Source organism: Talpa occidentalis, unplaced genomic scaffold, assembly GCF_014898055.3.
Source record: "Talpa occidentalis isolate TD23 unplaced genomic scaffold, MPIMG_talOcc4v2.1 talOcc4.7, whole genome shotgun sequence".
NCBI classification, from domain to species: Eukaryota; Metazoa; Chordata; class Mammalia; order Eulipotyphla; family Talpidae; genus Talpa; species Talpa occidentalis.
The window spans coordinates 7104458-7117665 of NW_023605083.1; the positions used below are offsets into that span (position 1 = coordinate 7104458).

The window sequence follows — 13208 nt, forward strand, 5'->3', positions numbered from 1 at the left end:
TTGTGTGGATATAAGTTTTCAGTTCATTTAGGCATATACCTGCACACACAGTTGCTAGATTTTCTAAGGAGCCCCGAAGTGGTTACCCCATTTGGCATTTCCATCAGCACTGCGTGAGAGTTCTTGTTGCTCCACATTCTTGCCACATTTGGTTTTGTAAGTGTTTTAGAGTTTAGCTATTCTGGTGGTGTGCAGTGATATCTCATCATTTTCATTCACAGTTCCCCAGTGACTAGATGTTGAGCATTTTTCCTGTGCTTATTTGCCATCTGTTTTTTTCTTTTTGGTGAACTCTGCTCAGGTCTTTCACCTATTTTTTAAGTCAAATTGTTTTCTTATTGTTAACTTTAAAAAGTTCTTTGTATATTTAATCAGATATGTTGTTTGTAAATATTTTCTCCCAACTTGTGGCTTCTCTTTCCAATCTCTTAGTAACATCTCTTGCATGGTAGAAGTTGTTAGTGTTAATGAACTCTAGCTTACCAATTTTTTCCTTCATAGGGTATGCTTTTGGTGTTCTATCTAAAAAATCATTAGTAAACTCATGGTTACCTAGATTTTCTTCCATGTAACCTAGAAGTATTCTCTTTTTGTTCTTTATACTTTGGTCTGTGATCCATTTTGTGTTAATTTTTGTGAAAGGCATAAATTTTGTGTCTAGATAACCTTTTTTTTCTTTACATATGGAATCTAGTTGCTCCGGCACTCTTAGTTGAAAAGACTATCCTTTTTCCAGTGAATTGCCTTTACTACTTTGTCAGAGATTTATTGACTGTATTTGTTTGGGGCTGTTTTTCACTTAGGAGATTTTAAAAACATTTCTTTATATTTCTCCATCAAATTCAAGAGTGAAAGTATCTTTTGAGTAACACTCATCTATAAAAGAGAAAAATAAGTTCAGTGAGTAGCAATCTAGAAATAGGAGAAAACAGGTGGGCTTAGAGATAGCAAAAAATAAAGGGAAAATAATTCAAATTGCAAGATGGTCAGAAAACCTGTTACTTGAGTAATTACACTATGCTGTGATACACTGATGCCCTTGTGAACTTGTGAAAGTATATAGGAATGTTTGACCTTATGTGTTTTCTAACCATCTTTTCCAATTTGAATTCTTTTGTCTTTATATTTTGTTATCCACATGCTCACCTCTGTTTACTCTTCCCCATTTCTAGGTTGCTGCTAATGGTTACCTTAGAGCCATCACTGAGAACCATTCACCCAAATAACACAACCTAAGAGGCCCTTCCCATTCTGACCCCCAGCTTGCTCTCATCCTAACACTTCACGTTTTTAACTAGCTCCTTCTCGACATTGACATCATATCTGCTTTTGCTTTTTCCTTAGTCTGAAACGCTTTTCCCACTCTTCTCTTGATAATCTGCTTAATCCCAAAGGCTGAAGTCCTTCTTCATTCTTTCATTCAGCAAATATTTATCAAGTTCCAGGTCCTTGAAATTGAGGATAAAGTGGAGAACAAGAGAAATGTAGTTGCTGCACTCAAAAAAAAATTCAGTTTGGTTGAGAAGAAATTATCAAATCTAATAGCACTTTGTAACTGGTTCATTTCACTTGTTATTTGTATTCATTCATGCATTCAATAAGTATTTATTGAGTGTTTGCTATATACCAGTGTTTGCTGGGTATACAGTGGTGAGTGGAACTGGAGTCTTTCATGAATTCCACAATTCAATGAGGGGGATGGGAAAATGATTCAAATAACGAAATTAACTTTTGCTTTAAACTGAATTGAGTGCTCTCAAGGAAAGGGAGACCATTTGTCTGAGTCTAGCCTGGAGGCCAGGGAGACATTCCCTGAGAAAGTGATAGAGAGACTTTGGGCAGGGGAGGCCTCCCAGCAGATGAAACTGCATGGCAGTGACAGTGTGGCAGGAAGAAGCATGTTGTGGTCAAAGACCAAGGATCTAAGAAGACCAGGGTGACTGTAGCACTAAGAAATGGGACTGAGAGGTAGGCAAGGGCCCCAGTGGATTTTGAGAAAAGTGGGCAAATTCTGGAAATGCTAAGAAGTAAAATTCACAGGAGTTAGTGGTGAATTCAATATGGAAAGTATGGGAGAGGACAGTTATCAAAGATGACTGCCTAGATTCTGATGTGCCCTCTGTTAAGCACTGGAAGTCTGAGTTTGGCTTGGTTTTTGGTGTGTGAAGACAGTGAGAGGCAGCACGATTTTGATCTTCTACCTATTAAATTTGAGATGGCTTTGCTATATCTAAGAGAAGTTATCAAGTAGTCACTTATATGTGCATGTTTGGAGTTTAGAGGAGAGAAATATGAGCTGGAAAATGTGAGTTTGGGGGTCATCTGCATAGAGATATCAATTGAAGTCTTCTGCATGGATGAGCAAAAAGAACAAGTCTGGACATTGAAAAACTGTTGAATGGTGGTGCTGAAATGGGGTATCCTAGAGAAGAGATAGGCTCAGAGTGGGGTGAATTATAAGTCTGGTTTGGGATATAATGAAGGGAGAAATTACTTGAGAGATAGCCACCTGAAGAAGTCTTATAAGCAGTAGGACAGAAATGTGTTGGAGGCTAGACCAAATCTATTTTATTGGCTTGTATCCCCTGGTCCATAACACAGTGCTTAAAATATAGCAAATGCTCAATAAATAATTTGTGGGATGGATGAAAGGACATAGGAGCATTCAGTGATCTGGACTAAAATTCTGCAACTCTGCCGTTCTTTAGTATTCATGAAGACAAGCTTCTAACTGTACACAAACATTTACTTATTAAAAATCACTGAGTTAGATGTTCTCAGCTTAGAGATACATATGTCTAGGTGATCAATGAAGGTTTGGGAAGAGTTGTTACAAACACTTTGTTCATTGAACTGGACAGAAAGATTGCCCATTATCAACATTTCCCAAGTGGCAGTTACCATCTGTTAATGAGTTGATAGATACAAACACTTTGGAGTACTGCTGTGTGTCATGTGCCATGCTAAGCACCTTATAGGGCTCTATAAATCACACATGGATTATAATATTTTTACAGGGGAGAAACTGAGGGTGGGGAAGTTCAGTAAATGACCAAGATCATATATTTAGCAAGTGGCGGTGTCAGGATTTAAACCCAGGTCTGATCCCTTGCTCATAACTACTATGTTATACAAAGAAATCAAAGAAATGAAGCTCTTCTCATGATGATGGCACCTGGGACATTTTAACCATTTGAGATTTTCTTCCTCTCTACTCCCCTCTTCCTTCCTTCCTTCCTTCCATCCATCCATCTTTTTATTCTACGGTCATTCATTCAGCAATCATTGGCGTGAGTGATGTGTACCATCCCAGGCACTATCTGAGACACTAGCTGTTCAACAGTCATAAAGTAAAGGTTATGACCTCAAGATTCAGACTAGTGGATGGAAATTACACAATTTCAGCTCTGCTGTCATTGAGATGTGCTATAATAGTGGACTTTCAGAATGCTGTGGTCATACAGAGAAGGGTTTTTATGAATTCTGCCTGAAGATAGAGGCCTGGGTTGAGCAGGGGTGGGAAGAATGTCAGGAAAGGCTTCCAGGTAGAATGATAATTGAACTAAATCTCTCAAAGGTAGCGAGACAAATTAGGAACAGTGGGAGCCTCTGGGCTGAGGAGCCTGTATGAACAGTAGTGTGACCTGACCAAGGTGCTATAAACAGTTGGTATGTTGAGAGCCTAGGCTGTGTGCGTCCTGTGATGGCAGGAGATTGGGTTGCAGAGCAGATTGGGTTGCAGAGCAGCTTTATGGAAGCCGTGTGCTTTTAATGGGCTCTGTTATATATACTAAAGATAGTGATTTTAAGCAGGGGGTGGCCATATCTATCATATTTGTGTTTCTCAAAGATCCCTCTGATGGTGGGATTAAAGGGAATGTTTACAGGGAGAATTCATGAGTTTCTAAAATTTAGGCTCCTGCCAGGTGAATTTGTTTGAAGAATCCCTGATTCTGAGTATTACAAAGGAGGACTTTCCAGGTATGCCAGAGGTGATGGAACTAGCAATCAAGGATGTTAAAGTAGCGGTTATAAACCTGCTCTGTATGATCAGGAGAAGGAAACATGAACTTGAAGAGGAAAGAAGTAGAAGTTTTTTTTTTTTTTTTTTGAAAAACCAAATGAAACTTACAGAAGTGAAAAGTGCAGTATCTGAAATGAAAACCACCTTAGATAAGATTAGACACTGCAAAAGAAAAATTGATGAATTTGAAAACACAGTAATAAAGACTCTGCTAAAAGGAGCTCAGACAGAACTATACGAATGTCTTTCTTCCACTTTCAAATAAATGGGCCTTTTCCAGAAAATTTAGATTTAAATATTGTATGAGCTTGCTATGTCTTGACAAACCCTATCATGTTATTAGTTTTTACTTTCCTTTCTTGGAGGTTTTGTTATAGAGGGAAGGAAATATTTAACAGTCTTAAAAGTTATCTTTCCTCTAGCTTCAAAGAGAAAAACTGTGCTGCAATCCACAGAGTGTTCCTTTCTCCTTCTCATGCCTGACACAGACTTAATATTGATTCTGTCTTCAAAATAAACAGCAAAGCCCGTGTAATGAGTGTTCTGGACATTTTGGAATCATGCTTTTTTATTTTTCATAAAAAATAAAGCCAATAAGCATTTATCTTTCTGATCATTATATTTAAGTATGTTTTGAATCATTATATTTAAGTATGTTTTGCACTTTATGAAGATAAGAGTGAATTTTGATGAGTATGTATAGTGAACATGTCAGATCATAATTGGGATGCTTCCTGGAATGTTCCTGAATTTTCATATATGTTGAATTAAAAACCACTATGTATGGGCTACACGCTTCTTTCTTGTCATAAAAGCCATAGTGGCCTTTGAATATAAAATGAATATTGGTGAACAATTCAATTAAATAAATTTTTCTAATGAAAAATTTTACCATTATTTAATGAAATATGAATATGTGTAATTCAATTCATTGTATTCATTCAAGGTTTGGAGATAGATATGTGTTCCCCAAAGGTCTCTCTTTTGGGCAACAGACTCAGTTTTGCAGCCATTTATGTTCAGACTTCTAGTCCTTTCCCAAGCCTCATGTTCCCTAAAGGGACGGCTGCTGCTTTCATGTCAACTCAACACGAAGCTTTTTCCTGTGGTTGCAGTTGTCCTATCCTTGTTCATGTCTTTTGATCATTCCTCTCTGATAGTGACTCAAAAACAGGACTTTTACGTTTCTCTGTCTCATGCTTCCATGAGATAGTAAGATAGTTATATCTGCTTTTGTGCAAATAGAAGCTTAAGAGCTATGGCAGTAATCTTGGCAAAATGAGAATCCTTCATGCCAGGTTCTGTGTGATGAATTAAGTCATTTAATTCTGCAAGACCTTTTTGGAGTAGGTAGGTCATTTCCTCCATAATTGCAGAATGTAGAGAACATGACCACGGAGGGATCAGCAGGGCATGTGGGTAAGGCAGGCAGTGCTTACAATCTCTAGGACAAGTGATTCTGTGTAGTAAACTGAGGGATTTCCTACTCCTCCTGCATTACTCCATATTTCTAAGTTGTTCACAGTGGGCACATACTACCCTTATCAAAAAACATTATTTTCTAGGGCCTCCCCGGTGGCGCAGCGGTTGAGTGCTGGGTTGCGAAGCTGCCCGCAGCCTCTGCAACGCCGGTTTGATCCCCGGCTGCTCCCCGGCCACTGGAGGAGGGTCCCACATGGCGCGCAGACCTCTCCTGCCGCCTGCTGCTCCCCTCAGCAGTGTACTTCGGTCCTTCTGCCTGCTCTGCTCCCTGCTCTGGCTCTGGTGAATTCTCTCACCCTCCCGCGCTTCTGATTGTACCCAGTGCATGTATAAATAAATAAAATAAAATAAAAAATAAAATAAATCTTTTAAAAAAAAAAAAAAACATTATTTTCTAAAGAAAGCAAAATGGAAGTGAACATGTTTTTAAACTTTTTGGTACTTTTTCTTCTAATCTCTTTATAGCACTGAACATTTTTACATAATAGTAATAGATTCTCAGTGTTTCTTCTCAATTAAAAAATGCCAGTGTTTGTATCTTGATAAAATGCCTCTTTCATCCTAAGCTCTTCCTGGGTCTTCTTCCCTTGTCTTGAACTGCAGTATCTGACACATGTGCATTGCCTTGGGAGCCCCATTTGGTTAACAGATAACAATGTGACAAGCAAGAAAAATAAAAGTTTATTATTTCTTCCCGTTAATACACACATCATTAATAATACCCCTTATGTTTTTTTCCATGGGTAAAGTGAGCCTACACATTCATATATTCATTCATTCAACAAATATTTGGTAAGTACTTCTAAATGCCAGCCATTTGACTCTTCAGTTAGGATGCAGAGTCAGTAAAAGAACTGCTGAGGGCCTCCCCGGTGGCGCAGCAGTTGAGCGCTGGGTTGCAAAGCTGCCTGCGGCCTCTGTGGCGCCGGTTTGATCCCCGGCTGCTCCCCGGCCACCGGAGGAGGGTCCCACATGGTGCGCAGACCTCTCCTGCCGCCCGCTGCTCCCCTCAGCAGTGTACTTCGGTCCTTCTGCCTGCTCTGCTCCCCGCTCTGGCTCTGGTGAATTCTCTCACCCTCCCGCGCTTCTGACTGTACCCAGTGCTTGTATAAATAAATAAATCTTAAAAAAAAAAAAGAAAAGAAAGAATAAAATATTAAAAAAAAATCTTAAAAAAAAAAAAAGAACTGCTTGAATAAGGAAATGAATAAGGAAAGAACAATGTGATATGTTATATGCAGAAATAGTAACCAAGGTCTGTAAGACCATGAAGAAAATCCCTTGGATTCTCCTACTCACCTAAATGGTTCTCCTAGAGAAGTCAAGAAAAGCTTTGTACAGATTTTTTTAAAAATTGGACCTCAGAGAGATTTGGTCACACAGCTGGTTAGTGGTTGAGTTAGCATTCAAACCATAGTTGACTGCAAAATAATCCCTGTTCATTCCACCAGACTCTGTTATAAGGAGGCACCTCTGTTACCATTGTTTTCTAAACAAATGTCTGTATTTGGAGAATTCCTGAGTCAGAGACCACAATTACCCCTTTTTTTTCTTCTGCAATTTGTCAAAATGCTGCCAGTCTCTGATTTGATCAAAGAGTAATACAGGAGCTTTGCTACTTTTTACTGATTGCCCATTGACATGTTGTTAATCTTTTTTAGATATTTGTTTCTTTTCTATATAACTGAGAAGGTTGAAATAAATCTCGTTAAGTCTCTCATTTTTTATAACTAGCATGTTGTGACTTCCTACTCTTTTTCAAAGTACATAATATTTCCATAGGAACGTGGGTTTCCAAGTACCTGGAAAGTCTTGACATATGGGTGGCTGAGGCAGAGGAACAGGGGGGTGAGTGGAGCTCCTGACTGCCTGGGTTTGAATCTCAGCTCTATCACTTAGATGCTGTTAATCTTGAACAAACCACTTAACCTCGTTGAGCCTCAGTTTTCTAATTTGTAAAACAGAAATAAGAAGAAGTAGCTCACAGAGTTGATGTGAAGATTCATTGAGCTTATGTCTCTGAACCACTTTTATGGTGTCTGGCACGTAGCACTCAAATGTCACCAGTGATGCTGATGGTTATTTTGTTGGTGCTGATGTGGAGTCCTGGGGCAGTTTTAGAAATCAGAATGCCGCAGTAACTTATTAATGATTCTTTTATAAAGGCACAAAGGAACCAATATGTCCATACATAGAATATGGAATTTCAGTCATTTTTCCCTCAGATGTTCAATTAAGGGGCTGCAGGGTTTGGAGCACTGTTTGCTGCTAAACTTTTCTAATGACCCAGAAAAGACTTCATTAGTCTTGTGTAATGTAGGGTGTTGAATCATTCATTCTTTCCCTTGCTGTGTTCCCAGTGTTCAGGCTAAAACACATGGTAGGCACTTTGCAAATGTTTTTTTTTGAATGAATAAGTGATTTCACACTCCGTACTTAATAACTGGGGAAAATAATAGTGCTGAGAGTGAGACTTTGGCTCTTGGACCTTGGCGTGTGACATTTGTCGAGCTTGTTTTAAGGGGATTTGGGTGCATCCTGTGACAATCAGAGCAGAAGTCTTCTGATACCCATGTCTGCCTTTCTACTTTGATCAATAGGCTTGTTATTTGCCCTTGAAACCTCTGTGGTGCTGGGGAATCACAGAGATTCCTCAGGATGATTTACACCACAATAAATAATCTGTGCCGTCCATTGCTTGCTTCATCAGTGTCTACCCTCTTCATAAAACCCTGGAGGCTCAGTGTCCCCAAGGCTGGAGCACAGTGGACATGTTAACTCCTGTCACAGATGTGTGTGCATTTAAAACATGTGGCTCAGCTTCACTGTTGCTCTAATATGTATCCACAATGTATCTTTCAGGACCAATGTAACTAGACTATTTTCCATCCGACTTTCTTATAGTTACCATACCATTTATTTATTTTATCTCTCTTACATACTACATATATTATCTCATCTAATCTTTACAATAACTTCTGAGTTTGGCGATTATACCCCTTTTGTAAAAATGGAAACTGAAACTGAAATAGGTGAAGCTTATTCTCTTAAATCACATAGCCCATAAGCAATAGAGCTGAGGTTTGAGCTCCGGTCTTTCTGGACACAAAGCTCTTGGCTGCTATACTATGACATTTTCCTCATCTGAAGTTTCTTCTGCTTCTACAAGCATTCTGCACTTATGTTAGTAACCTCTTGCAAAGATCGGTAAGTTTCCTATACTATTCAGAGATGAATTTTAACACCATTGCAAATACATGAAATTTATAGTGACAAACATAGGCAGATTACTTTCTTGTTATCCATCCATTTAGCAAATTTACAGTTCTCATTAATTTTAATCTGTCCTTATTACCTGTTTTATATAATAAATATCTCTTAGTCATGACAGAGTGAGTATAGATCACCTGAAGTAGGCTCTCTCTCAGTAAGCAGAGTTGCAGCTAAAGATTTGTGAATTAATTGGGAAAATTGCAAATCAGGTAGTCAGCGAAATAATTCATTGTCACATCCAATCAATAAACTTTGTAAATCAACTCATTTAATTCAAAAAATGATCTATATAGATCAAGCAACCAATTAAACAATTAGCATACACTTTGCAATTAATTAATTTAAGCATCAATCATATAATTAAAACTCCAAATTTAAGCTGCAAAATGTAGACTCCTACCACCCTGTGAACTGCTAGGTTCATGCTTCTGACGCTCACATGCTTCTAAAATGCCCAAATATGCAGTTTCTCAAATCAGCTTGGAAGCAAGGGATCTTAAATTGTCTGAGTTGATTTCAGTTTCAGATTGTCTTTATGTTGGTATAATTCCCTACCCTTTTCAGCAAAGTGACTTTTTTACTTCTCCCAAAGAAGGAGACATGGTGTGTGTTGATTCTAAACTGGACTAGGCTGGAATCTAGGAGTACTGACTGGATATTGTAGAGAAGTATGAGAAGTCCAGAAATGGTTGATAGGGCCAAGTGTCTATCAGAAGAAATTAGGTCATTTAACTTTTTTTTTTTTTTTTTAAAGATTTATTTATTTATTTATACATACAAGCACTGGGTACAGTCAGAAGCGCGGGAGGGTGAGAGAATTCACCAGAGCCAGAGCGGGGAGCAGAGCAGGCAGAAGGACCGAGGCACACTCTGAGGGGAGCAGCGGGCGGCAGGAGAGGTCCGCACGCCATGTGGGACCCTCCGCTGGTGGCCGGGGAGCAGCCGGGGATCGAACCGGCACTGCAGAGGCCGCGGGCAGCTTCGCAACCCAGCGCTCAACTGCTGCGCCACCGGGAAGGCCCTAGGTCATTTAACTTTATAGTCTCAAGTATGCTGGGTGTTTGGGATCAGATCAGAATATAAAGTGAGCTTTATATTCTCTACAAAAAGAACTGGGTGGTTCTTGGTTATCCTGAGTATGTCTCTGCGCTTGAGCATAGATGTTTTTTTAGTTCTGACCCCAAATCCAAGGCCTCTGATCATCCCCAAATACGTTTTTCCTTGTTTATAGTTTTGTTATGTTATTTGAGCTACATTTTTAAAATTACAGGTAGAGCAGTGCTTACTTTTCCCCCTTCTGTACTATAAGCTCCCTGAAGGTTGATAATGAATCTCATATTTGACCAAGAGTAAGTTCTTTGCCTTTCCAACAGTAGGTGCTTGGTAATATTTGTTACAAGAAAGGAGTAGTAGAAAGCTTTCTGTTTGACATTGTTTTTCTCTCCCTTTGCAGTGCTGTATTTTTCTTTATCCAATGAAGTAGGATTTGGGGGATCTGACTGTTATAGGATTTGGGGGATCTGACTGTATCACCTGGCTTTGGGGTCAAGAACAGTAATGTCCTACTTTGCTTGCTGTATCCTATATTGTCTGGTCTTGTCCCACCCTCACTTTGGTATTCACTCACCTTTTTCATCTTCCTTTTAGTGACAATGTCAGTGCCTACTGCCTGCATATTGCTGAGGACGATGGGGAGGTTGACACCGATTTCCCCCCACTGGATTCCAATGAGCCCATTCATAAGTTCGGCTTCAGTACTTTGGCACTGGTTGAAAAGTATTCATCTCCTGGTCTGACTTCCAAAGAGTCCCTTTTTGTTCGAATGTGAGTATTGACTCTATTATTTCATATCTCATCTCTACTTTCTAGTTTTGTGGGTTTGATTTTGGTTTTGTTCATCAGATGAATGCCATTTGGTATTTGGAGAGTCCACATGTAATGATTACTTCCAGAGAAATGTTAGGGACAACATCTGCATTGCATTTTAGGCCCCTGCAAATAGATTAAATATAGGTGGTTTATATTGGGTAGACCTCTGAGCGTCATATCTATGAACCAGGCCTCTGGATGGACTGGGATGCTTTGGAGGATTTGAAGCAAAACTTCCAAGTTCCCCCTTTGTCTTTGAGGGATCCAAACGAAATGAAAATGTACAATGCAGCTACCTCTCTTGTGATTTAAAATACTTCTTTTTTCTCTCCAACATTTTTTTTAAGATTTATTTATGTATACAAGAAGTGGGGTACAGACCAGAGGTGTGGGCACTGAGAAGATTCACCAGAGACAGAATGAGGAACAGAACAGGCAGATTGACTGAAATACAGTACTGAGGGGAGCAGCGGGCGAGTCAGGAGAGGTCTGCTGCACCATGTGGGTAGCTCCCTGCCCAGCCAGGGATCGAACTCATGCTTCGGTGGCTGCAGATAGCTTCATAAGTTGCGTCCTAATCCCTTGCACCACCAGGGAGGCCCTTCTTTCCAACTTTATTGAGATCAAATTTGGTTTTCCTCTCTGTTGCCTTCCTTTACATTGAACAGGAATTATGAACCTTCCCTGTGTCTTTGGCAGTCTGGTAAAGCCTATAAACACGCTTTTCAGAAAGTGTTTATAAAAGCAGAAAATAAAATTCACATGAGTACAAAAGAATTTCAATGTATTTAAATAGATATCAAATTATTAAACAAATTTATGATTTAGTAATATGTGAGGCTTCATTGTTATAGTAATAACAAGATCCACTGGCAAGTCTAATAGTAACTTCTAAAGTCTCTTTTCAAAGTAGCAGAGAGACTAAGGGCTTTGGAGCCATCTGCAACAACACATCTCATTTCTGCTCCTCCAGTCCCACTTACTGCTAACGCTGCTGTGATTTGTTGGCTACATTTAGAATTTAAGAAATGCTAAATATCAGTTAGAAGTTAGTGAAAATAAAAAATGTAATTCTGTCCATCTCAGTCTACAGAGATCATCCGTTTTGACCACATGTCTCAGTTGTTAGTGGGAAACCTGCAGCATTTTCTAAGCGCAGTTTAAGCTTTTCTGATTGAGGCCAGAGCAGTCCCTCTCATGGCCTCTCCTGGGAACAATAGAGATCCCTTTGGCACCCCCTGCTGTTAGTAACCAGCAAATTCACTATCCAAAAGAGGGAGTGCTTTACATCACTTTCCCCCTCTGTCTCTTTAAAATATATTGCCTTTGTCTCAGATTTTTACTAAAAATAGAATTATGCTACCTATGATATGCAAGTATTTTGGATCTTTCTATCCTTGAACAAAGAAAGAATACTTGAGTGCCTGTGGGTGAGCTGGGAGTGGCTCCTTGAGTCTTTGCGATTGCCATTTCATCCCCATTGCGAAGTCACGTTTGGTGTATAGAGCACATTGCAGACACATTGAAGCAACAACTTTACAGAATACCTCAAGTAATTTCAAAGTTACCTAGTGATTCCTCTATCCTACTATAACTGTTTTCATTTCCAGATAATCCCATGTGATATACATTAGCGTCTCCATCTCACTTGCAAACTGGATTCTTTTTACTTCACATTATATTGCAAATATTTTGATATATACTTTTAATTCCTATAAGGTAAATTTATTGTGTGCCAAGGATCTAGACAGAGACAACCCCTCTCAGTGCTCATGCTAGTAGGGAAATCATTGTCAAACAAATCATTAGAATGTAACTAGCAGAATAATAGAAAAATGCACAGGGTGCAGTGTAAGCCTATCATGGATGCTTAGATTGTTTCGGATTTAATAAATGATTCTGTGACAGTCCTTCTCAGTATCCCTTTTATTTCTGTTTAGTAACTTTCTTAGGATAATTTCATGTGAGTGGTATCATTGGTCAGCATAAATGCACCTGTAGACTCTTGCTTTATAGTGACTTGTAGTCTCCTGACAAATGGACTGATCTGCGGTGCTACCAGTGGAATTCGTTAACTTTTTTCCACCTTTACAATCACGAGATGTCATTAGAAGTTTTTGTTTTCGTTTTTTTACTTCAGAAGATGTATATACTAATTTTGTGTATTTCTGTTACTATGCAATAGATGTGATCAGTAGTTTCCATTTACATTTTTACTGAATAAATAACTAGAAGAATTGTGTTCTCGTTGACACAATTTTTACTACATAAATATTAACGTATGAACATAGTGGTCTTTTGAACCAAAATTCCTTTTTAAAACAAGTGTTTTTAAATCAGTGGTTTTCAATAGAGCGGGGTTGGGGTGGAATAGGTGTACCCTCCCAGCAGCATCATCTAAGACTGCACAGCGTCCTGCCCCTTCTTCCCATAACTGGGGCGAGGGTAGGGGAGCCAGAGTAACAACCACTGCTTAAAACTTAGTATTCCTCTTTCCCCCTGAAGTACTTCCATCCCTTCCATCCTGTACATACCTGCTTAGACACACACACAGTCAATC

At 39.1% G+C, this 13208-nt stretch overlaps 1 protein-coding gene across 9 annotated transcripts in view; it reads left to right on the plus strand.

Moving 5' to 3' along the window:
• The window catches only part of MAPKAP1 (MAPK associated protein 1), a 192935-nt gene that overhangs the window by 81444 nt on the left and 98283 nt on the right, over positions 1–13208 (plus strand). For all 9 annotated transcript variants that reach the window (XM_037491959.2, XM_037491961.1, XM_037491963.1 and 6 more), the window contains one exon: positions 10427–10603. In XM_037491959.2, coding sequence (XP_037347856.1) covers positions 10427–10603 — 177 coding nt within the window. The remainder of the gene's footprint in view (positions 1–10426; positions 10604–13208) is intronic.